Source organism: Miscanthus floridulus, chromosome 8 (assembly GCF_019320115.1).
Source record: "Miscanthus floridulus cultivar M001 chromosome 8, ASM1932011v1, whole genome shotgun sequence".
Classification (NCBI taxonomy): domain Eukaryota; kingdom Viridiplantae; phylum Streptophyta; class Magnoliopsida; order Poales; family Poaceae; genus Miscanthus; species Miscanthus floridulus.
In genome coordinates, this window is record NC_089587.1 from 94,183,434 (window position 1) to 94,208,713 (window position 25,280).

Below are 25,280 nucleotides of genomic sequence, written 5' to 3' on the forward strand. Positions count from 1 at the left end.
CAACATTTGAGTACGAAGGAAGGAGAGAAGGACATTTATAGGATGGCTAGGGTTCGTGAGAGAAAGACACGGGACTTCAACCAAGTTAAGTGCATTAAGGATGAAAGGGAGCATCTCTTGGTAAAGGAGGATGAGATCCGACATCGATGGCAAGAGTATTTTGACAAATTGTTCAATGGTGAGAATATGGACACAACCTTTCAGTTAGATGACTCTTTTGATGACACCAATAGGCGCTTTGTGCGGAGAATCCAAGAATCTGAGGTCAGAGAGGCGTTGAAAAGGATGAAATGAGGTAAGGCGATGGGATCAGATGGTATCCCAATCGAGGTGTGGAGATGCCTCGGGGACATAGCTGTAGTATGGTTAACCAAGCTGTTCAACCATATTTTTCGATCGAACAAGATGCCTGATGAGTGGAGGAGAAGTATATTGGTACCGATCTACAAGAATAAAGGGGATATTCAAAGTTGTACAAATTACCGGGGAATTAAGTTGATGAGCCATACTATGAAGCTATGGGAGAGAGTTATCGAGCATCGCTTGAGAGCAATAACACGGGTCTCTATGAACCAATTTGGTTTCATGCCCGGAAGGTCAACGATGGAAGCCATTTTCTTAATAAGACAAGTTATGGAGCGGTATAGGGAGAAGAAGAAGGACCTACACATGGTTTTTATTGACTTGGAGAAGGCTTATGATAAAATACCAAGGAATGTTATGTGGTGGGCTTTGGACAAACATAAAGTCCCAACGAAGTATGTTGGGCTCATTAAGGACATGTACAGCAATGTTGTGACTAGAGTTCGAACAAGTGATGGAGACACGGATGACTTCCCGATTACGATAGGACTACATCAAGGGTCAGCTTTGAGCCCTTATTTGTTTGCTTTAGTGATGGATGAGGTCACAAGGGACATACAAGGGGACATCCCTTGGTGTATGCTTTTCGCGGACGATGTAGTGCTAGTTGATGAAAGCCGGACAGGAGTGAATCAGAAACTGGAGTTATGGCGGGAGACTTTGGAGTCCAAAGGTTTTAGACTTAGTAGAACTAAAACTGAGTATATGAGATATGACTTCGGCACTACTACTCGGGAGGAGGAAGATGTTAGTTTGGAAGGTTAAGTAGTGCCTAGGAAGGATACCTTTCGATATTTAGGATCAATGCTACAGAGAGACGGGGATATTGATGAAGATGTTAGCCATAGAATCAAAGCAGGGTGGATGAAGTGGCGGCAAGCGTCTGGTGTCCTATGTGACAAAAGGGTACCACAGAAGCTAAAAGGTAAGTTTTATAGGACGGCGATTAGACCTGCTATGTTGTATGGTGCAGAATGTTGGCCTACGAAAAGACGACATATTCAACAGCTAAGTGTCGCGGAAATGCGTATGTTGCGTTGGATTTGCGGTCATACAAGAAGGGATCGAGCTCGGAACGATGATATTCGTGAGAGATTAGGGGTAGCGCCAATTGAAGAAAAGCTTGTCCAGCACCGGTTGAGATGGTTTGGACATGTGCAACGGAGACCTCCAGATGCACCGGTGCGTAGTGGAATCATAAGTCAGGATAGTAACGTGAAGAGAGGCAGAGGAAGACCGAAGTTGACTTGGGTAGAGGCAATAAAAGGAGACTTGAAAGGATGGAATATACCCAAAGACTTAGCCTTAGATAGGAGTGCTTGGAAGATAGCTATTCACGTGCCTGAACCTTGATTGCTTCTGTTGGGTTTCAACTCTAGCCTACCCCAACTTGTTTGGGACTTAAAGGCTTTATTGTTGTTGTTGTTGTAGAGTATAATCGTACATGGCTCTCCAGCATGTTTGAAAAAAGAAAACTTCAGCTCACAGGTAGACCTTCTAAAAACGGGCCAAGATAAATATAAGAGATATTGAGGCAACAATAACAATAAGCCTTTTAGTCCCAAGCAATTAGGGATAGGCTAGAGCTGAAACCCATTATCCATTACATAAGAAATATGACATGCATGTAAGCAAGGCTCAGATGTAGGCTAAACAACCATACTAATTATTGGTGCCAATAGCTGGAACATGAAAATGTGTCCACTTGCCTTGCTACATGTACCACACTAGGATTTTGATTAGCATGTCGGTGATCTCTTACAATTCCCAGCAGAGACTGAATAAGTATGCCATTTTGAATATACTTATAATATCAAATGTTGGTGAACACGCAGAGGCAGGAATTCTCTTCCATTTTCTTAAAAATGGTTGGTTCTATATTTTCATTGAACATACAATAAATGTGCATAAATTTGAACATACTAATATACAGTCATGAATGCTAATCATCCACCAGAGCCTATACCATTGTTGAGTGGTGGTGCAACGCAGAGTTGCAGACATGCAAGGAGAAATGCAAAGGCTTCAACTCTCTGATGGTATTGGGATCCTGGTCATTTTGGAAGCAGAGGAATGACTGCGTCTACAACAATGTTTCGCCCTCAGTAGAGCGCCTCCTGCAAACACTGGAGAGTTGGGGACTGAGGTCCATCTATGAAGCCTCGCAGGTGCCAAGGGAAGTTACCTGACTGCATTTGCAGGGTAGTGCATATGGCCTGGTCGTGTGTTCTTTTGTAACAGGTGTGGATGTAACTAAAAAAAACATGAGCTGTTCCTTGTAACAAACTATTCTCCTTCTTAATGCAATGACAAGCAGTTCTCCTGTGTGTTTGAATTTTTGGAAAGGATGCATATATTTCAGTCAGAATCAAACTTCTTCACGAATTGTTTGATTTTCTCCAGGCATGTCTTCATTATTAAGTATGCAGATATTCTTTCCAGACATACAGATCAAATGAAGCATAATTATTTGATCTTTTTTCCCAATAGACATGTTACCTCGGTGAGTCGGCATCTATTGGAAAATGTAATTGGCAAGATTCTTGTGAAGCGGATCTGGTCCAATATACAACAGATCCATACCACAAGGTATAAACTTATAGTTAACACATGGCAGATCCTAGCAGAAACCTTATTTTTTGTAAATAATTGCATGAGAACAGGCTATATGATTATATCACATGTATTAAGAAGGAAAAGATTCAATCAAAATCTCTCTAAAGGATGAGAAAAACAATTATTAGGATTCTTGCTACGAACAAATTGGACCGTCACAAGAGCAATTAACAAACATGAACTCATCAAACAGATAACAGAAGAAAAGAAAATGTGGACCTCATAGTTTTTTTGACGCTTCACTTAATCAGTCACATCGAAGCAAAATAGGGGAAATCAAATAGTAAGGTTCCGTGTTTGCCATTTGAAACTTGTGGTTTCATTCTCTTCCAGTTCATAGGAAGGCCTTCTTGAATGGATCAACAATGAACAGAAGTTGCTTATTTCTTATGGTAGAGAACGAATCATTAATAACAAATTTATTCTTGTTTCATTCAATTCAAAACTAATCTTTTTTTCTCTCTTTTCTTTTTGATCAGTCATGCTAGAACCCATGAGGCCATGAGTTTAGAATAATGTAAGTTGACGTGAAACCATAGACTTTATGCTGTTTTGCACAAACTTCGGAACTTTGATAGCTCAAAATGTTAAGATTCTATACACATCATCTAATAGCACAGAGCAAATGCAAATATACAGGAAAAAATTGTGCTCGCTCATCTGTCATTTGAGGCACAGATCTGTAAATTATGTCCCTAGGTCACAGAAATCCTTCTTATCAAAAGAATATGTCGGTTTGCTTGGATTGTGCCTTGAGATCCTTTAACTTCTTCAAAATGTTGGTAAAATAATCTTGTAAATATTTCTCTAAGCTGAGGATGTCATTCCCATCCACCCCGAGAAGCTGGTAGGTCTCATTCATTGGAGCAGAGAAAACTGTGTCACTTGAGAGCACCTGGTTTAAAGAAATGTTCTATTAGTTTTCACAAGCTATGATACAAGTTACCATTATATGGACACATGTAAACTGAACAGAAAGGACAACATGGTAACCTCTGAAAATGCCAGTCTGTCAGCCACATCATTTGTCCATTGGAAGAACCATGTCAACTGACGAGTAAATCTCAATACCGCAACAGGGACAGTGGTTACATTGGCATCTTGCCCAGCTAACCTCTCACACAAAGTAATCACCTGAAGAGGCAAAATAAAGAAAAAAAGATGAAGTACAATATACAAACAATAAACATAATTCTCAGAAGCATCATTTACAATATCTAGCATCACAAACAAAATGAACTGCATAACATTTTGAAAGATAACAGTGATACAAACTTAATGATCTATGAAGATAGATTTATTGATCAAAACTTTTCTGGACATACTACATAATTAATTTCCTTCAAAAAGACAGTGTGCAGTTTATTACCTCTTGAGTTGTCCAAGCTCGTGGGCCAGCAAAAGTCATGAGTTTCTTGTTGGCCTTCTCATTCCGCATAGCTATAAACGTTAGTCGAGCTATGTCCTATAATTTAACCAGAATGTGTCAAAGGAAAGCTGAAGGAGAGGTTCAAAAAGATATCGGTGATCCCATTTTCAAATGGATAAGGGGAAATATAAACCTGGGTATCCATGTAAGCAATCCGAGTTGGAGCATCAGTTCCCCAGACAGACTTCTCTTCTAGTATAGGCACAGCATATTGCCCAATAAGACCCTATTGCAAACAATGTTAGACAGGAATTTATTTCTGGATAAACAAGCAAATATGACAATGGCAGTATGTATCAACTCGAGGTCATATCACGACTTGATCTTTTAATAGTACAGTTTCACTAACAAGGAACTGCCTTTTGTAACCTATCATCATTGTACTTCACTAGGATCATTGACACTAAGAAAGCAGTTTTCTAACCAAAGACTCAGAATCACAGGGAGAGGATCAAATCTACCTGCATGAAACCACACAAACGGATGATGATATAATCCAGACCACTGTCCTGAATAAACTTCTCAGTACAATACTTGATTTCCATCAAGGGAACCTCAGGATGCTTGTCACAGTTGTGGATGGAATAGAACACATACTTTTGAATTCCCATAGCCTTTGCACACTGTATTAGAGCAACTTTTCCTTCCCAGTCTACCTAAATGGAATAACCATCAGCAAGTCTAAACAAATGATCCATGGCATATATGTTAGTACAATAAACCATGCTTACAAAAACAAACAATGCAGCTAGATGAATTTCTTCGCTACTAAGAGCAATAAAATTAGCTTGAGTAACAACCAGCAAAACTGCATTGATGCAAGAATAATATTCAGGACAACAGAGAAGCATAATCATTTGTTACTGTATTCACAGAAATGGTCGTAGCATACCGTCCGGATGGGCTCTTCTGGCCGTCCTGTCGCACAGTCAATGACGGTATGAATACCAACAAGTGTCGCAGGTATGGTCTCCGGCTTGCTGAGGTCGGCCTAATCAGCTCCAATGCAAAGCACACAAAATTACCACCAATAGCAAAAGCAAGTACAACTGCACAGATTGAATAGTGCGGTAGCAATGGCAGCCCGATGTAACCGTACATTGACGACAGTGGCGCCCCAGTCCCGGAGGAAATCTGCCGGCGCCGGGCGCGGCCTGACAAGGCACCTGACGTCGTAGCCCTCGTCCAGCGCCCTCCTGACGACCTGCCGCCCCAGCGTCCCCGTGGCGCCCACCACCAGTATGCTCGTCGGCCGGACGGGCGTCCCCTGCGCAATGCTGGTCGGCGCCACCGCCTGCGCGTTGCAGGTCACCGCCAGCCTGCATCGCGATCCAACTGCAGAAGCAAACACGCACCCTGTTACTTGGGATCGGGAGGCAGCGCACGACTCGCAGGTGGCTCTCGGGACGGGAAGCAAAAATGGCCGGGGTACCTTTGGTTGCGCGGTGGAGGAGGAGATTCGAGCGGCTAGCAGAGGAGAGGGCGGCGCGGCGGCGCAGGCGGCCCGGGGAAGCGAGCTGCGATGGCAGCGCGGCGAGGCCGGTCGACGCCATGGCGTGTGGGGGGGGGGGGGGGGGGGGGGGGGGGCGGTTACTGGCGTGGCCCGCCACGGGGCTTTGGGGGTGGGGAGGAGTGGTGGAGAGGGGATGCGGAGCAGCCGATGCCCGTTGCGCCACGTCCACAGGACCACAGCCGTAGCCCCCCGTCATCCGTTTCCTCCTCCACGTCACCATCCGCTTCGTCTTCCTCTGCTATGATTACGCCACCTGCTCTCTAAACACGTCTTCCACAACATAATACGCTTTCACTGTGCTAAAACGTATTTGTGCTTCGTCTAAAGGAGTGTGGAAGGCCGAAGGCGGCTGCCTGCTCCGCGCGGTCTCTTCCGTCTCGGAGCGAGCGATCAGTGGCGTCGCCGCGCGGATCCGAAGCGCGCGCGAGAATGCAGGGCGGATCCAGCGGCATCGTCTACGGCGGCCTCAAGTACCAGGCAAGCAAGCAGCAGCAGCAGCGCCTGCTGGAACCTTCTAGAACAACTTGTCTTAACCTCTTCCTCCTTTCTCTGCTCTTGCAGGCGCGGTGTATCGCCGACGTGCGCGCGGACGCCGGCTCGACCACCTTCCTCGCCGGCACCCTCAGCCTCAAGGAGGAGAACGAGGTGCGTGTCTCGGGGCCATGAAGGCGCGTCGCGTCTGGTGGGATTGCGATTCGAGTAGTACTTTTCTGTCAGGGGAAATGGCGTGGGATTTGATTTGGATCTCGATTCCTCTGAGTGCGTCCAAGTAGGTGCACCTAATCCGGCTTTCGCCGGCGGAGAGCGAGCTGGTGTGCGATGGCCTCTTCTACCACCCCAACGAGATCTGGGACCTCAAATCATGCCCCTTCGATCACAGGGTCTTCTCCACAGTCTACACGTCTGGTAAAGAACGGAAAAGTTGCCTCTCTGTTCGTGAACATTGCAATTTGCAAATCTGTAGTGTGTGATTTTCTTGTAATTTGGAAATGTCGTGATGTGAATGCCAGGTGAGGGCTACGGTGCGTCAGTTTGGAAAATCCCAGAGGTTAATGGGCAATCAAACTCACCTCAACTTGAGCAGCTCTTTGAGCTTAGTGGGCATACGGGCAAGACTAGACGGTGAACTCCTGTTTCTGTTGATTTTTGGTTGCTCTAGAGATGTTTGATCTACTTACTGTACTAGATTCTTCCTATGCTTTGAATTTCAGACTGTGTCCAACTTTGGTGGCTGAAATGCAAATGTGGGGTTAATGTTCCTTCCTGAACCGCATGGTGTTTATTTGTAGTTAGATTATTTTGGCCTCATTTTTGTGACTACATCACTTGTTCACTGCACATGAACATTGAGATAAGAGTATAGTTACTAAGAAAGATGCAATGAACATTCTGTCCTGTCTAGCATGCTGCACGTGTTTCACATTATGAGCACCATTTAAGCAATACAAAGATTATTTCCCACAGTGCTCGCGAAGGACATAATACAACAACAACAACAACAACAAAGCCTTTAAGTCCCTAAACAAGTTGGGGTAGGCTAGAGTTGAAACCCAGCAGAAGCAATCAAGGTTCAGGCACGCGAAGGACATAATAGATTAGAATATTTTATTTCAACTTTCTGTATGAATCTTTTAAACTAGTCTCGCTTGCTTCATATATTCTTAAAAGCTTCTTGCGATATGTGTGTCATCTTGTTTGGGACTTATCCCAACTTGTTTGGGACTTAAAGGCTTTGTTGTTGTTGTTGTTGTTGTTGGTTGTTGCTTCTTGTGATATGTGTGTCATCTTTATTCATGGTTCTTGACACCTCTAAGCTGGTTATTTTGCAGTGTGATTTGGTGGCCACTTGGAAAGCATGATAAACTAATTAGCATTGATGACCGAAATATTTTTCTTTGGAACATAGACACGTCAAATAAATCAGCTAAGGTGTGCCATCATCCTTCTGTTTATCAATATATCATCAGCATACTTGCAAAATACTTTCTCTGTTTTCAAACATTGACTTAAGTGCCAGATTATGAAATGTCAAGAATCTACACACCATCTGTTTATATACTTCATATTTCACAATGGTGTTAATTTGAATTCATACATTGCAGGTGATCTCACAGGGATCAGCTAACATGCTTCCAAATTTACGTGGTGGAGCTTGGGATCCACACAATCATAATTCAATTGCTGCAATATCTGATTCATCACTTCAGTTGTGGGATCTACGTTCTATGGAGTTAATACTTTATCTTGACCTTCTATTATTTACTATGCTTCTATCTGTAATTCAGTTATTGAAATGTTGCAGTTATGTTTATCTTTAAATGTACCATTCTCAGAAAATCAACTGCAATTGAACATGCACATATACGGGATGTGGATTATAACCCCAAGAAGCAAAACATTATTGTGAGTTCGACACTTACTTTCTTGTTTCCCATATCAAGCAATACTTCATATATATTTGCAGCAAACGAACATTCTTATGAATTAGCTTTCTGTAGTAACATTGAAGACAACAACTTTGTATGACCTTCTGTTTCTTGGTTACATTTCAACTTTATTTTGTTATATTTTGATCATGGAGTTTGCATATTTTTTTCTTGCTTCAGTAGTTAAGCATCTAGCCTACCCCAACTTGTTTGGGACTTAAAGGCTTTGTTGTTGTTGTTGTTGTTGTTCAGTAGTTAAGCATCATGTTCACACTGGGGTATGACATGAGTTGTTGCTTCGTTATTATTAAATAACTGATTAGAACTCTTGACTGTGTTTTACCAACAAATTCATTTTTTATTGGTTCATAATTGTATTAATTTAATCTAGCTAAGTCCCAATCCAATTTTGTAGAGTCTGCCTAATTGGACACCCGTGTTCAAGTTCAGTAACAATGACAGCTATTACTGGTTCATTATTGAATTGTTATCAACTTATTTATACTCCTGCACCCAAATAAAATATTTGCTTCTGATTAGTAATCGATTATACACTTCAGGCAACAGCAGAAGATGAATTTGGAATTCGCTTGTGGGATCTCAGAATGCTTAAGCGTCCTCTAAAAGATCTCCCTGGGCACTCACATTGGTATGTACTGTGTAATAATATACTCAAACCAGAATCTTTCACTGCAATCTTTAAATGTTCTCAATCTGTTCTGTTTGCATATATGTTGTGAATGCGTACGGTTTGACCTTACCTTCCATCGAACAAGAGCAAACTTCATCCTTTTCAGAGTTAGATTTCTGGAAATGCTTCGGTCACTAACATGTGTGACTACATGGGCCTGTTTTGACTTTCTTATCTAGCAAATATCGAGGATTTTTTATGGTCTCATTATTTTTACAGGACATGGGCTGTTCGGCACAATCCTGAGTATGACGAGCTGCTTCTGGTCCGTCTCATTCCTCCCTCCACATGCAACTTTTTTGGGGGATTAAAGTAATGATATATTGGGTTTATTGTGTACTGATGACATTGAATCTTTTGTAGAGTGCTGGAACAGATTCAACTGTAAATTTATGGTTGGCTAAAGTTAGCAGTGACGATTCTGAATCTGATAGGTCTCTATTTTTTTCCTTGTGCTTGTTAGATCATTTTGTTTAAATTTGGGATATTGATGCCTGGTCATTTTTCCACAGCCCTTCTGGTTCACCCAATAGGCAAGAAGAACCATTACTGAACTCATATACTGACTACGAAGACAGCATCTATGGTATCCTCCAACCTTCATACTTTGCTTGTCAATTAGAACTTTGACAAGGAATCACAGGGTTAATTAAAATTGTAGGTATTGTATGGAGCTCCCATGATCCATCATTATTTGCTTCTTTGTCTTATGATGGAAGGGTATGTGCTTGCATCATTTATTGCCTTGTGGAACTTTGCCTTACATGTCCTAAACATTCATGAGATTCTCTGATGGTCAGATTGTCTTGGAATCAGTCAAGCCCTACTTGCAGAGAAAATGAATCTTGCTCGTCTATCTATTTTGAATCGTAAGGCGTAAAATATGATTCCTCATTTCCTTTATCTTGTCATTATTACCGGATTTATCTCATGTCCTAATAAACTGTTCTCTCCCTGCAACCTGCAGGCTTGTTTGTTCATATTTGAAGCCGTGTAGCTTTGCCTTGCCATTCTGTACCCTCTTAACAAGCCGTGTAGCAATGGCAGAAATATCAATAACAAGATTGATGCAGAAATCATCTTGGCTGACATCAGGGCTTCAGCCCACTTTATTAAAGCCAGCAATGGTTGCAAAAAATCAGATCTAGCTTCAGTTGGAGATAGTACAGCACAGTTGAGACTGTCAGCAGTTTCCTTTCCTGTATCTTCAAATTTTGTCTGCTAGGATTTGATGTTCAGTTGCTAGAAACTTGGCTGTGAAGATCTGATCTGTATGTTAATAACCGTTGTCCATCTGTCTGAAATATTGTTCCTTGATTCGTAGGATGTTGTATATTTGAAAAGTGTTCAGGAAAAGGTCTTGCGTTATATGATGAGGTGGAGTTGGACTGAATTTGTAAAACCATTCAGAATTTCAGATTACTAGGATTAGCTTTTTTTTTTATTTAACTCTTCTGTTTGGCATTCAAAATTTCGTCCTTTGCAGGTAGAGTTGAACTGAATTTGGTAAAACCATTCAGATTAACAGGAATAACTTATTTTATGAACTAGTATTATGTTCTGTATTCAAATTTTTTTCTTCTTTGGTTCACAGTAGTTGCCCATCTTCTTTGCTAGTTACATGTTCCTATAGTTGGTCCATGCCCAAAAATGTGTTTAATGGCTCAAATAGTTCATCACATATGTGCATTCCTCAATTTAAGGAAAAAAAGTGAGCTTCATTTCCAACACCCGTGTAACAGCTACGCAATCCAAGTTCTTTGAATTAATAAGTGAACCATAACCTAAGATTCTTCTATAGTTGTCCAGGTTGTACATATATAGGGTCTGCTGCATTAGCTTGTAAGTCAGATTTGATTGTATTAGACAATGTAGGCACATAAAAGTTGTCACCCCCACATACCTCTACTAGAAAAATAAGATCTCAACTAGAACATGAAGGTGACTATATTTAACAAAAGGGGATGCAAACAACCAAATACAATTTTATCAAGCACGGCGTACCTATGTAGGATAACCAAACACCAAGACGTTGTTTATGTTTACAATTGTTTGAGTTGTGGTACATAATGTATAATACAGAATGTAACCAACTAATTAAACCTATAGCATCCCTTGTATAGTACATTTTATTCTCTTGGGTCACACTTTAGGGTAGGGTGGATTCCACATGCGTTGGTGTCTCCTCCAAATCTCCAATGAATATATATCGAAGGCTCGAAGCCATCTAAAGCAATGATGAACACAATTTTCCACAATTATAAAACATATATCTGAATCATCACGTATATCATTATTTTGAACTAAATACTTCCTTACAATTGAGCAGAAAAAAATCGCAAAATATATCAGTTCATTGTTTGATGTTTTCAACTAACCTAAACAAAATTTTCGTTTGAACACATCTTGTTACCAACAGCAAACCGCATCAATTGCAGGAGAAATCTACATCTACTACCTCTATAATGTGTTTTTCAATCTTTGGCGAGCAGCATATTTTTGGAGGAAGGATACGACCTCAAATGACCTCTTTGTATTTATTATTTTTGTTGGTCGTTTGCGCGTCAAAGTGTCCTATTTTTCTTAATATATTTCAGATCTTTGAGACACTTTCTAGTTCCTCTTTCAGAAAAATTTTCAAATAGGAGAACCATTTTAATCAAACAGTAAAATTAATTAGGATATTTTATAGTGATAGAAATACAATTCTAATAAACCATAATTAATTTTTAAAAAGAGACAGTAAAATGTGCCCCATATCTGATAAAAGTTAAAGCATATAATTTGGTCATGAATAGGGTTCTTGTTTTATTCTCAACAAAATGCTTTTTGTCTGCATTCCGAAGGGGAAAAGGGGCGAGCAGAGAACCCGTATTTAACGACAACACACTCACCGTACTGTGCTGTGTGCTGTAGTAGTGTAGTACCACCGGGGATATTTAACTTTTTTTCCATCCTTACGTATGGCATTCCTTCGTTTGCTATTTTTGTACGCGTCATATATATTTGTCATCGTAAATAGTAACCCTCCTAATTTTTTTTTGTCATTTTTGCTGAGGTGGCACGATAGATGGGCACGCCAGCGCAGCAGAGAGCCTAAGAAGGGCTACAAAGCATGCGAAATGACCTAGGTACCCCTGCCGCTTCTCTCCCTCCTATTGTTGACACGTGGGCCCCACATGTCAGCTTCGTCTTCAACCTCCCGCCATCACCACACAGAGAGGGGAGGATTTTCCGGGCCCGCGTCGCACGACTCTCCGGCGGGCGATGGACACCGACGCCGCGGACATGGACGAGGCGGAGGCGGCCTTCTTTGCGCGCGGGGGGCGCCAGTGGTGGTGCTTCCCCTGGCCCGCCTCCTCCTCCTCCTCCCACCAGCGGGTCATGCGGCGGAGGAGGAGACCTAGTGGCAGCGCGCGGTGGACGCAGTGCTCAAGGTGCGCGAGTGGTCAGAGCTGGTGGGCGGCTCGCGGTGGAAGGCCTTCATCCGGCGGTTTGCCCGCAGCGGGCCACCCATGCGCCCACACCACCACTTCGACGGCCGCAAGCTCAACTACGACGCGCTCAGCTACGCGCTCAACTTCGACAAGGGCCACAGCGCCAGCCCCAGAGGGCGACTACACCGGCTACCGCGACTTCTCCGCGCGCTTCGTCGCCCCGCCGGCCTCCGCCAAGTCGTCCATGGACCTCACCGGATCCACCTTGGGCATGGACAGGAGGGCGTTGCCGTCGCGCGGGGGAGATGAAGAGGAAGCCGCCACTGCCATCGGGAGAGGGGAAGGCTCGCCACCATATACAGGGGCGCCGCCACCAGAGTAGGGGCGCCGAGCCGCCTAAAGCCTCGCCTACACCAGTCGCTGCCTCCATGGCTCACCACCGCCGTCGCAGACCTAGGGAGGATGCCGCCGCCGCCGTGGTGGAAGGACACGCCACGGTGGAGTGGGGCCGGCTGGAGACAGAAGAAGGAGGCGAGGGCAAGGTCATTTTGCGTGTCAAGTTAGGGCTAGCCTCTCTACCACGCTGGCATGCCTATCTTTCATCAAAAATGACAAAAAAAAAAGGTGAGTTATCGTTTGCCATGACAAATATATATATAGAGGCGTGCCCAAAATTGACAAACGAAGAAGTGTCCTGCAAAAAGTTAAATATCCCAGTACCACCGTCCCTTTCCTCCGGAGTTCAAACAACTACTGATCCAGAGGCGGGCGGCCCATGCCGCCACCGCCGCTTCCAGGACCACCCCGCCAGCGCCGTCGCAGCGGCGCCCCCTCGCAGCTCCCCTGAGGCACGCCCTCTGGCCGCGGGACATGGTCCAGTCGCGGCGGCGCGGCGGCAACTACCGGTGCCCGCGCCGCGCCGCACTGCCGGCGGCGGCGCTCCTGCTCTTCCTCCTCGCCGCCGTCGCGCTGCTCTACGTCTCCCCGCCTCCGCTCGCCGACCACCCCGCGGTCGCCTCCTCCCGCGGCCGCCGCTCGCCCCATGCCCTGGTATTGCATCGCACTAGTGACATAGCCGCATTTGCTTTTTTCTCCACATTTCCGATCTAACTTGTCTTGCTTTATGCGTGTGTGCTCTCGCTCGCGCAGCTGAACAGCTCCGGCGGCGGTGGCATGGAGGAGTCCGAGCGCCGCGAGATTTCTCGTGCTCCGGTAATTATGCGCTTCTCCGGTTAGACTGAGCGCAGCAGATCATCACTAGTCTTTATCCTGTTTATTAGTAGAGTTGTGAGTTCAATACTCTGAAATACCTCCTGTTCGTGTGACTTGTTGATCAGTTTGGGTGATGTTTGCTGTAATTAGTAGGTAAATGAATTGGATTCCACTTCATGTTCCATTTTTCGGCAAATTAGATTGTGGCAAGCTATTGGATTATTATTTTGGTGTTATTTTATTCTACACGAGTGAAATTTACTTGCTCTAGTAGATGTTTGAGCTTAGCTGGATTTTATTTATGTTGCCATAAAATTATTTTGAAATGCACACCTTTATCTTCAGAGCTCCTGCATCATAATTTGGTTGCATTTTCCCTAAGGCATGTGAAATTTGAGTTTTACTTTTATAATTGACGAGTTCATTACAACATTCTTTAAAATGTAGACGAATGGTTCGACCGTCAGGGATGACCTTTGGGGTTCAAAGCTTGCTAGCAAATTTTATGGGTGCAGCAACTCAAGCAGCAAGTTCCTTGGTAGGCAAACTTTTTGAAATCCACTGTTGGTCGAAATTTGGTGAAGCTGCATAGGACATTTTATTTGTTCCACAGTTCTACAAGGCCACCAATGCTAGGTGTTTAGTTGTAACTAATGGTTTTGAAATTCTGGAAATAGTTTTGACTGTATCTCTTAATTCATTTTACCTGAAGTAGTTATTGTTTCAAAATTGTGTAGATTCAAACATTACTACCCAACCAGACCGCTATTTGATGATTGTTACAAGTGGAGGCCTGAATCAACAGAGAACAGGGGTAAGCGTGTGCTACATTGTTTTTTTTTCCCATAAATAATTTTGCACATGGATGGATAGGGGTGTAGGACAAAGCATGTGTTACAACCTTGTTATACATGTTTATGCACTGCTTTACGGTCTCATTGTTTTTCTAATTATAGTAAACCATAAAGCTCTTGAATTTGTACTAAAATCTGCACCAAATGCTATGATTCTTTTCCGATGTTTCCCTGTGCTGAGTATCCAGACTCTTAAGTAATGCAACAAATATATTGTCAAGTGGCTAAACTAATACTAGATTCATCTAATGCACAAAGAAGCTAATGTTCTGTATCCTATGGTCTGCCAACTTTCCTTTGTTTATATAATTTGGAAGGATGTTTTTTTTTTCCCAGGCAAAGCATGATACAAACAATCAATATGAATATGTAATGGCCCATATCCATAAACAGAATTAACTATGTAAACTTGGATCATCCTTTTATGGATTATGTAGTCCTTAACTTAAAACATACTCCTTCCGATCCCAAATATAACTTCATCTAGCCTTGCCCTAACTGCACCAAATGTAAGTCAATGATAACTTCAATGCATCTATTTGCTTCATTCTTCCATGTCTACCCTCCTCAGGTGAACACTAATCAGTGCAATACACTTACCACCCATCTTAACTCTAGCAATGATTGATGGGCAATATAGTCATTGTAATTCACCTTAATTCTTGTGCCCCAGTCCAAATGGACTTATATTTGAAATCAAAGGAAGTTTAAAACCTCAATGTATATATATAAACATTAGAAATCATCAGCTGATACTTATAATATCCATACTGTTGCTTAAAAGTATATAGTGTCAATCCTCTTGAGTCCTGACTAGTGCCCGGGAACATGTTGAAGCCTTGAAATTTGAGGCCTGCCTGTACTACTAAGTTCTAATAAGAGTCTCCAGGAGTGATTTTTTATGCTTTAGTGATAACTTGTAATACTTATATGCCTTTTGGTTCCATGCTTGTTGTTATCTTTATAGACCTAATTAACATGCACAGTGCTCTTTCAGATAATTGATGCTGTTGTTGCTGCACGTATTTTAAATGCCACACTTGTTGTTCCCAAACTAGACCAAGCATCCTTCTGGAAAGATTCAAGGTTAGTTTGGAGTGCAAAGCATTTCTATGCCAGAATCTTCTAAGGCTTCTTGTGTTTCTAAGATGACTTAAGTGCATTTGGGTTGTACTTAATATAACTTTTGCTGCAGCAATTTTTCGGATATTTTTGACACCAACTGGTTCATCTCATCTCTATCAAAGGATGTAAAGATTGTGAAAGAGCTTCCACATATAGGAGGTAAACTTCGGGCTCCTCACAGGATGCGTGTTCCCCGAAAATGTACTGAGCGGTGTTACTTGAACCGTGTGTTGCCTGCACTCCTTAAGAAACATGTAAGTCATTGTATTGTAGCTGTGTTTGTTAATTTGTTACCAAGATACATAACTTTTAGGATTAAGTCCACTTTCGGCACCTCAACTATTGTGTTGGTCTAATTTTAATCCTTAACTACAAAACCGTCTAGTACCGGTACCTCAACTGTTAAAACCGTTCACTTTAGCACCTGGACGGGGGCAAGGCTGTTTTGACCGACGTTGAGCGGTTTTGACCACGCCTCCCTCTCCACGCTGCACAGCCTGACAAACCGATGTCGAGGACTAAACCAACAACTAGGATAAGCACAAAAATGAAAGCTTCGATAAAAACGGATACACCCAATACGTCGAAACTCATTGCCCAAGGGTAGAGAAAGACTGTTTCCACATCAAAAACAACAAAAACTAGCGCAAACATGTAATAGCGTATTCGGAATTGTAACCAAGCCCCCCCCCCATGGGTTCTATACCCGATTCATAACTAGAAAGCTTCTCTGGTCCTTCACTAACCGGGGCTAAAAGTCCTGAAATCCAAAATACCAAAATAGGAATAAGGCTTGCTATTATTAGAAATGTCCAAAAAATATCATATTCGTGAAGCAGGCCGATGTTGAGGCCTCTGTTCTACCCTGCCAGTTGCTCGAAATTGGGAAGTGCCTAAATAAAGGTTGTAGTTCTAAGTGCAAGCTTGGGGCTTGTAACTTGAACGGGCCAGAGTGCCACAGCGAAATCTAAGAAACATGCACGCCAAAAATCGTGCAACACTCTGTTTCGGCCGGTGTCCGCGGTCACCGCGTCCGATCGTCGAGGACCAAGCTCCTGCTCGCCCTGCACCGTGCTGCCTCGCCGCGGCTGGATGAGGTCCTCTCTGACGCTGGCGCCCTCGTGCCCCGTGGCGTCGCCGGGGTTGGTACGACCGGGAGTTCGTGTCCATCCTCACCCGCGACGCGCTGGCCTTCGTGGTCGGCTTGCAGCGCGAGTTCCGCGGCGCCGTCCGCTACGCCATGGAGCAACGGCGGGTGGCCCAGCGGCGGTACGACGCCGGCGAGGTGCCGCGGTTCGACCCGGCCACGAGGCTCGTGCGCGACGGGGACTGGACGTGCGCGCTCGTGCCGCCGGCCGTGGCCGACCGCACCGTGGAGATCACGGGCCCCGCCGAGCTGCGGAAGATGGTCATCAACATGCTCAACTCCGGCGCCAAGGTCTTCATGGTAAGCATACACGCGTGCAAACTTGGCTCTGGCTTGCGTACGTACGGGTGAATGGATGGATGGATGAAGCACATGTGATGTGTCGACCGTTCTGAGCTGAGACGACGAGAAGAAAACGTGGTAGGCTGACTTTGAGGATGCGTTGTCGCCGACGTGGGAGAACCTAAAGCACGGGCAAGTCAACCTGCGGGACGCCGTGGCTGGCACCATCAGCTTCCTCGACGTGGCGCGCGGGCAGGAGTACAAGCTCAACGACCGAACCGCCAAGCTCTTCGTCCGCCCCCGCGGCTGGCACCTCCCCGAGGCGCACATCCTCATCGACGGCGAGCAGGCCATCGGCTGCCTCGTCGACTTCGGCCTCTACTTCTTCCACAACCACGCTGCCTTCCACGCCGGCCAGGGCGCTGGCTTCGGCCCATTCTTTTACCTGCCCAAGATGGAGCACTCCAGGTACGTGCGTGGCAATACGTGCCGCACGCCCGGCCCATATGAACACGTGCCTCGGTGGTGCGTGCACGGTGCACCACACACGTACATGTGCGCAGCAGTGACGTGACTCACTGGACGCTCACTCGTCGTCTCCTGCAGGGAAGCGAGTATTTGGAACGGGGTGTTCCAGAGAGCCGAGAAAGTTGCTAGGATCGAGCCGAGCGACGGTGCTGGTGGAGACGTTGCCGGCGGTCTTCCAGATGAACGAGATCCTGCACAAGCTGCTCGAACACTCGGCGGGGCTCAACGAGGGCGCCAGCGTCAGAGAGGAGGACCTCATCTAGATCGGTAGCGAGCGGAACCTCCGTGAGAGCCTCGCGATCGTGGACCAATACATGACAGAGGCCATCGCGGTGTGCAAGGCGATGCCGTCGGACGACCTGCTCTCTAGGTTCATGAAGAAGCGCGACAGCAATGGCAGGGCGTTCCCAGAGGACGTGCTCCAGTGGATCGCGCTCAACTTCGTGCTCGCCACGGACCGGAGAAGCGGCGACGGTAGGGCGAGGCTAGAGCGGCTCAGCCACGGCACGGGCGCGACAGCGGGTCGGCCAGGCGAATTGCTATGACAGCGCGGCGAGGCAGCACGGTGCAGGGCGAGCAGGCGCTCGGCCCTCGACGACCGGACGCGGTGACCGCGGACACCGGCCGAAACAGAGTGTTGCACGATTTTTGGCGTGCGTGTTTCTTAGATTTCACTGTGGCACTCTAGCTCGTTCAAGTTACTAGCCCCAAGCTTGCACTTAGAACTACAACCTTTATTCAGACACTTTCGGGTTTCGAGCAACCTCAACATCGGTTTGTCAGGTTGTGCAGCGTGGAGAGGGAGGCGTGGTCAAAACCGCTCAACGTCGGTCAAAATAGCCTTGCCCCTGCCCAGATGCTAAAAGTGAACGATTTTGACAGTTGGGGTACCGGTACTAGACGGTTTTGTAGTTGAGAGTTAAAATTAGACCAACACAATAGTTGAGGGGCCAAAAGTGGACTTAATCCTAAATTTTATATATGCTGTTATCTTGTGACTTAACCAATTTCGTCCACTTGTGTATATATTCCCCGAGCTATATATATGAGATATTTACTCATTAAGCTCCACAAATATATGAGGCTTTTTCTGTGACTATTTTAGATTCTTTTACTTTCTTATTTTGAGTATTAAGATATCAGTTCTTTCACTTGATGCAGGTTATCCGATTGACGAAGTTTGATTATAGATTAGCAAACAGGTTACAAACTGACTTGCAAAAGTTGAGATGTAGAGTCAACTATCATGCATTGAGATTTACTGCTCCAATTCAAGAGATGGGTGAAAAGCTAATACAAAGAATGAGGGAGAGGAGCAAGTATTTTATTGCTCTTCATTTGAGGTGCACTCATATAAAATTCTCATGTTTTAGATCACATATATCATTTCCTTTTTATACTAATAATTGAGAGGAGGATGGGCGTAATGCAAATAACATAGTTTCTTAATTTCTTTGTATAAGCAGATTAGACTTGAAACCCATTTAGAGATTAGAAGCTAGACCATTGGGAACGCTTTCATCACCTGAGCTAGGGTGTGCTGGATGTTGGTCTCCCTCTAGTGTCAATGTGGTCTCGGCCTCTTGATTCGGGTTGTGGTAGGGTAGCACATATCATGAAGTTAGAGGGACAACTTAAGGAGGGTCCTGAACTTCTGCCTTGGCAGTTTGTCTTATCAAGGAAGACGTGTATTCTGTAGAATGGTATTGCGTGGACACAATAAGTGTTAATGCAATGATAACCTTTGATTCATAGATACCTAGCATTATTTGGCCAATAGGACCAGTATGGTAGAAGAGCATGTGTGATCACGTGATATTATAGTCTGAAGTTGCAGGATTTTATATTTTTATGACTAAATCTAAATCTTACAAATACCTTTTCCCAGTTCATGTAAGTTTCCTTTACAGCTCGTAATGATATTGATCTTTTTCTTGTCCCTTCCCTAAACATTATTCCTTTTGCAATGTCAGATTCGAACCTGATATGCTTGCCTTTTCGGGGTGCTATTATGGTGGTGGAGAGAAAGAGAGGAGAGAACTTGGTGCTATAAGGAAGAGGTGGAAAGGTTTGCATGTATGTATGCTACTGTGCTATCATATGGCAGGTACCTTGGAAAACCATGATCGAATTTCCTAATGCAACATCCGCTGTTCTGTATTTCAGCCTAACCCAGAGAAGGGAAGAAGGCAAGGTAGATGCCCTCTAACTCCTGAAGAGGTGGGTCTGATGCTTAGAGCCCTGGGCTACAGAAAGGATGTCCACATCTATGTAGCTTCCGGAGAGATATATGGAGGTGCAAGGACTCTGGCACCTCTTAAAGCTCTCTTCCCCAATCTCCACACAAAAGAAACAATATCTAGCAAAGAGGAGCTGGCTCCATTCTCTAAATATTCCTCTCGCATGGCTGCACTTGATTTCATTGTCTGTGATGAAAGTGATGCTTTTGTAGCTAACAACAACGGCAACATGGCTAAAATTTTGGCTGGACAAAGGTATCCGTTGCTGTGCCCTTCATGTATAACTATGTCATTGGTGGTTTATTACTTGCCCTGACCATATTTCGTGCCCTCTGCAGGAGATACTTTGGGCACAAGAGAGCGATCCGACCAAATGCCAAAAGGCTCTATCCCTTATTTTTGAACAGAGGAAACATGTCATGGGATGCATTCTCCTCAAAAGTACACATGGTTCAGAAAGGATTTATGGGGGAGCCCAAAGAGCTGAGGCCAGGGAGGGGGGAGTTTCATGAGAACCCCTCTACCTGCATCTGTGAAAGGACTGATGGCAAAGCAGTAGCCAGGGCCAAATCTCGAGATGATCAAGTATTGAATAGTGGTGCTGATCGAGGTAAAGGCATTGGCGAGCCAGCTGTTCCTAATAATGCTGATGAAGAGGTGGGCGAACCTGATGATGACGAAGATGCCCCTGCAGAGAAAGATATTGTTGATGCTGAAATGGACGACGATGTGTTGGTCGGACCAGAGGATCCTGAGCTAGAACAGATTCTTTCAGACTAGTATCCGGCATCAAAGATGTTTGCACAAACCAATTTTTGGCTGAGGGATTGACGAGTTTTGCCCCGCCCCTCTAAATTGTACATATTTTTTGCGATGTAAATGTACGTATACATTCGATCTACTCTAGCTTAGCTCGCAGCCTCCTTACTCAGTAGCCCCTTTGTAACATTTGTGGATTGTTATAGCTTGTATCATGGGTTTTGCTTTTGTGTAGCAACTCTTTGATGCCCTTTTTGTGTAAGCATCTTAGGGCATGTAGAATGTAAGGTGCTTACACACGGACAATTAAGGAGAGAATGTTGTTATACCATTAATAATTGATATATAAGTTAATTGCCTAGATAGACTTAGTCATCTTGGTAACACACATTAAGCATTGGTCTTAAGGACCATTTGAGTTTTATATTTTAGTAGCTATTCTTTAAGAGCAACTCTAAGAGATTTGGTAAAATTAGATGCTAAATTATGAGATTTAGCCATTATGTAAAATAGTAAGCCTATTTAAAATGTAGAGTTTTACAACAGCCTAGCTAAATTGGAAAACACACATAGCAAGCAGGACTCGCTAGGGAAATATGGCCAGCGAGAATTAGAAAAATAGAAAACAATATAGACAAGCTGTTGGAATGCTTTTTTTGAGCGCAATAGCTATAAATAGTTTCGCGAATGCATTTACCCAGTCTATTGGAGTTGCTCAACGCCTGAAAAATATGATATGATACTTAGCATCTTATCCATCTTCTAAGTATCAGTTGTGAATAGTCTAGTGAAGAAAAAACGGTTATACATGCTCTTCAGGAACAATTGTGTAGCCAAATGGCGTTGCCTCAGGCCCGTGAACCAGCATAACCTATAAATGCTTCTCCCGTTGAATGCTTTGGCTGTTGGCTACATGCCTAGCAAACAACAATTGTGTAGCCAAATAGCGTCGCCTCAGGCCCGTGAACCAGCATAACCTATAAATGCTTCTCCCGTTGAATGCTTGGTTGTTGGCTACATACCTAGCAAACAGTAATGCCGTTGGGAAACTGGCAAAAAGAGAACACCAATGAACCAGCATAACCCCGTTGGGAAACTGTCAAAGAATAATCATGAAATCAAGTTGTCTATTACAATGGAAACAATATTAACCTCCTCGTCTGGTCATTGCCAAACTACAACTATATTTGTCCAATTGTCCTCCTTGTCTAGACATCACTGGACTACAACTATGTTTATCTCTATATTGGTAGACCCATATAGGTATGAGGAAAATTAGGGATAAACAATATGAGCTGAAAAGTTACAATGCAACACACAACGACCAATATGACGTGAAGCAATCATATTCTCCACGTTCAACCCCCTCTTGCTGGCCGGAGGCACACAGGGTGCTTAAACGGTTAAGCATCATCACATTGTTAGCTTGTTATGAAATTGCAGTATGACAAGTCATCAGATTGACGAACGGTGGATGTCATAATATAAACTAATTGAATCCAAATGTAATCTAAATTCAAATGAAGCATTGTGCATTGATGATCATGTACAAAGCAAAGAATTTCACTTAATCAATACAAAATCTGTACATATGTGGTTTGTCTTCCTCCAGTCGGCTCTCGCTCAACTTCGAATGTGAAGGTGGCTTTTTTCTAAAAGCTAATTTGCCTCCCATTATCTTCTTTAGTAACAATAATAGCATGATGACCAAACAGAGACAGGGTGAGTGTGTATTATATAGTAGTATGCATCTGAGAGACTATCAAAAACTTCGTTACGTAATAGGTGCTCTAGATGCATGACCGACTTGTGTGTACTGGTAATGCGAGCTTTCTACCTATTTCAGTTTTAGCTATAATTTTGTGAATCGTCACACATCTCAAGTTATTATCATTCATTTTCCACAATAATATTGTGAGTCATCACACACAATCACACGTTTCGCGCACCCTCGCCCGCTCCTCGTGCCTCCCGCCGTGCCGCGATCCATCCGCCTATCGACCGTGGGCAACCTCAAGCTCCGCGTGAACGAGCCTCTATTGTGATGCAGTAAATAGATGAGCACATATTGCAATAGTATGTTTTATGTGTTTTAGATGTATGTTGCATGTGTTTCATCTGGATATTGTAAAAGTAGATCGGGTGTTGTATACGTTGCAATGACTATACACGTACGCTGCAAGTGTATGTTTCAAACGTTTCAGTTGTTTTAAACGTATGTTGCAAGTGTTTTTCTAGATGTTGCATATGTTGCACTGGTTATACACGTATGTTGTAAGTGTATGTTTCAGCTATTTCAAACGTATGTTGCAAGTGTTTTTATCTAGATTTTACATATGTTGCAGTGTCCATATACATATGTTGCAAGTGTTTGTTGTAAATGTTTTCATCTATTTCGGACGTACGTTGCAACAAATGTTTTTATGGTGCAAGTGTTTCATCAGCCGGCGCGGCTAGGGGGCGCAGGCAGAGGTGGTCCCCTCCAGCGCAGCTGTCCACGTGTGCGCGCGGGAAGCCAAGCGGACGCGACAACAGGCACGGAGCACAAAGCTATATCCATAGAGCATGAAGCTGCATCCATGCTCAGCTCTCTCTCTTCCCTTATTCCAGCTGGATGCGGCCGGTTAGCAGCAGCAGCATCACGCGCCAGCAGCAGCATGTGGGTAGCAAGACGGCGCGGCCAGGCGTGGCCCGTCGCTGCTGCTCCTGATGGCCGCGGGCGTGATGATCCCCCACCCTAAGCTTGCACGGTTAAATCGGGACCCAACGGCAGACGCACGGGCGTTGCACAGGAAAGCCGGACACGGGGCGAGCAGCAGGCGCGGGGTGTCCGGACGTGCCGCTGGCGCCAGACGCTAGACGTCCCGATGTGTATATGATGCTCTAACTTGCACTGGATCTCTTCGTCGGGGGAAAAAAAAACTTTGATCGAATTGGATACAGGTACACGCCCGACCACTAGCATCTCCTCCATATCTTTCTGCACCTTTTCGCTTTATTTTCTCGAATTTTAACGTTCGGCCCCTCAGCGGCAACTGAATCCCGATCCATTGCGGCATATTCGCTATGTGCCGATCGACGTTCATATACAGCCTAGCACGAACTAGCCGGACCCAGAGACGGCCCTTTCCCATCTCTCAAATCCAAAAAAACGTCAGCTAGTGCGGCGGCCGTTCGGTTGCCTATGGCGGCGCCAAACCACGCCGACAACCAGCCGGCGGCCGGCGCGTCGTCGTCGGCTTCTCCAAAGGCTGCCGGCGGCCACGATCCAAGTGTATCGCCAGATCGTGATGATCCAACTCGACTCCTAGTCGAAATGCTAGCCGGCACGGCCCTTGGGACGCCGATGGCCGCGCCGAATCACATCGATCATCAACCCCAGGCGGCGGCGGCGACCGTTTCTGCCACGTCCGGCCACTGTCCAGGCGTAGCGCCCGATGGCGACGACGACCTTACTCTAACCCTAACCAAAGCATTTGCCACTACAACTCTCGAGACGGCCGCCGCCGTAGCGAATAAGGCGGCGCCCGGCGTGTCCGCGTCGTCGCCTCCTGTCCGGGCGATCCCGGACACGCCGGCGCCGGCGCCGAAGCCAGCGGGCAGCCGCGCCGAGCGCGGGGCGCGGCGGCGCACGAGGTTCCGCCTCATCCGGGTGCCCACGGACTACCTGCGCGCTGGGCAGGAGAGCCGCGACCGGAGCCGCAGGCGGGAGCTTGTCCGGCGATGCGTCGGCAGGCTCTTCGCTGTCCTCGAGGACCGCGCGAGCGAGCGAGGCATCTCCGCCATGATGGCCCGCCTGACGACGACGCTGGAGTCGGCGTCAGGGGGTGGAGATGACGCCGCTGTCTCTGCTGCGGCGCCATCGCTGGAGCATGCTGGGCTAGCGGACCTGCTCGAGAAGATGGCGCTTTCGAAGAAGCACTAGGCCGCGCCACCCTTTTGTTGGCATGTGTGGACACTGAAACCTGTATATCATGTTCTTAGTTAATCTACCCTTCAAGTGTTTAATTTATATTCTAATTGTAATTAATTAGTATTGTTATGTTGGCAATAGATTGATTAAGGAGAAATAGTCCTCTCTGGTTCTCAGTTACTTCTTGTAAGTTTTCTGGAGGCTCAACATATCAAACCTGGGTTCTTCATCTTCACATACTTCCTGATACATCTTGTATACCTGTTGATTCTGAGATGTTCCAGGCCGCCATGCCATAATCTGCAATGCTGAACTTGCATGCGTGTAATCTAGCATGATATAGCCCTGTTCGGCTTACTCCATACTCGGCTTCTTCGGCTTCTTTTTTCAACCGGAACAGTGTTTTTCTCTCACAACAATTCAGCCGGAACAGTGTTTTCAGCCAGTTTCAGCCAAGTTTCAGACTAGCCAAGTTTATGGGGTAAGCCGAGTATGCCCCATAAACTTGGCTGGTCTGAAACTTGGCTGAAAACACTGTTCCGGCTGAATTGTTGTGAGAGAAAAACACTGTTTCGGCTGAAAAAAGAAGCCGAACAAGCCGAGTATGGGGTAAGTCGAACAGGGCCATATCATGCTAGATTACACGCATGCAAGTTCAGAATTTCAGATTATGGCATGGCAAAGTTAAAACGGAGCCTTAGAGTTATAGAGTATTGCAGCTTATGAATTTCCAAAGCAAGTGTAT

At 45.0% G+C, this 25,280-nt stretch overlaps 4 protein-coding genes and 1 pseudogene across 4 annotated transcripts; 4 read left to right on the forward strand and 1 right to left on the reverse strand.

The window, feature by feature from the left end:
• Positions 1-3,527: 3,527 nt before the first annotated feature.
• Positions 3,528-5,977, reverse strand: LOC136472969 (protein HIGH CHLOROPHYLL FLUORESCENCE PHENOTYPE 244, chloroplastic-like). Its single transcript, XM_066470668.1, has 8 exons — positions 5,841-5,977; positions 5,508-5,743; positions 5,301-5,399; positions 4,870-5,064; positions 4,542-4,634; positions 4,349-4,444; positions 3,973-4,113; positions 3,528-3,874 (listed from the first exon to the last, which is right to left on the reverse strand). The coding sequence occupies exons 1-8, from the start codon at positions 5,959-5,961 to the stop codon at positions 3,698-3,700; spliced, it is 1,158 nt and encodes a 385-aa protein (XP_066326765.1). The 5' UTR covers positions 5,962-5,977; the 3' UTR covers positions 3,528-3,697.
• A 283-nt stretch (positions 5,978-6,260) lies between these two features.
• LOC136472968 (WD repeat-containing protein DWA2-like) lies at positions 6,261-10,431 on the forward strand. Its single transcript, XM_066470667.1, has 14 exons — positions 6,261-6,398; positions 6,483-6,566; positions 6,695-6,827; positions 6,932-7,043; positions 7,751-7,850; positions 8,024-8,151; positions 8,255-8,324; positions 8,908-8,996; positions 9,258-9,303; positions 9,402-9,472; positions 9,551-9,624; positions 9,700-9,758; positions 9,839-9,907; positions 10,006-10,431. The coding sequence occupies exons 1-13, from the start codon at positions 6,351-6,353 to the stop codon at positions 9,878-9,880; spliced, it is 1,056 nt and encodes a 351-aa protein (XP_066326764.1). The 5' UTR covers positions 6,261-6,350; the 3' UTR covers positions 9,881-9,907; positions 10,006-10,431.
• A 1,874-nt stretch (positions 10,432-12,305) lies between these two features.
• LOC136469598 (uncharacterized) lies at positions 12,306-12,857 on the forward strand (annotated as a pseudogene).
• A 293-nt stretch (positions 12,858-13,150) lies between these two features.
• On the forward strand, positions 13,151-20,971 carry LOC136472970 (O-fucosyltransferase 6-like). Its single transcript, XM_066470669.1, has 10 exons — positions 13,151-13,525; positions 13,625-13,687; positions 14,135-14,225; positions 14,425-14,501; positions 15,539-15,627; positions 15,737-15,920; positions 18,785-18,966; positions 19,597-19,699; positions 19,790-20,118; positions 20,202-20,971. The coding sequence occupies exons 1-10, from the start codon at positions 13,346-13,348 to the stop codon at positions 20,641-20,643; spliced, it is 1,740 nt and encodes a 579-aa protein (XP_066326766.1). The 5' UTR covers positions 13,151-13,345; the 3' UTR covers positions 20,644-20,971.
• Positions 20,972-23,689: 2,718 nt separating this feature from the next.
• On the forward strand, positions 23,690-24,725 carry LOC136472971 (uncharacterized). The gene has a single exon (XM_066470670.1). The coding sequence runs from the start codon at positions 23,807-23,809 to the stop codon at positions 24,545-24,547; it is 741 nt and encodes a 246-aa protein (XP_066326767.1). The 5' UTR covers positions 23,690-23,806; the 3' UTR covers positions 24,548-24,725.
• Positions 24,726-25,280: the final 555 nt, after the last annotated feature.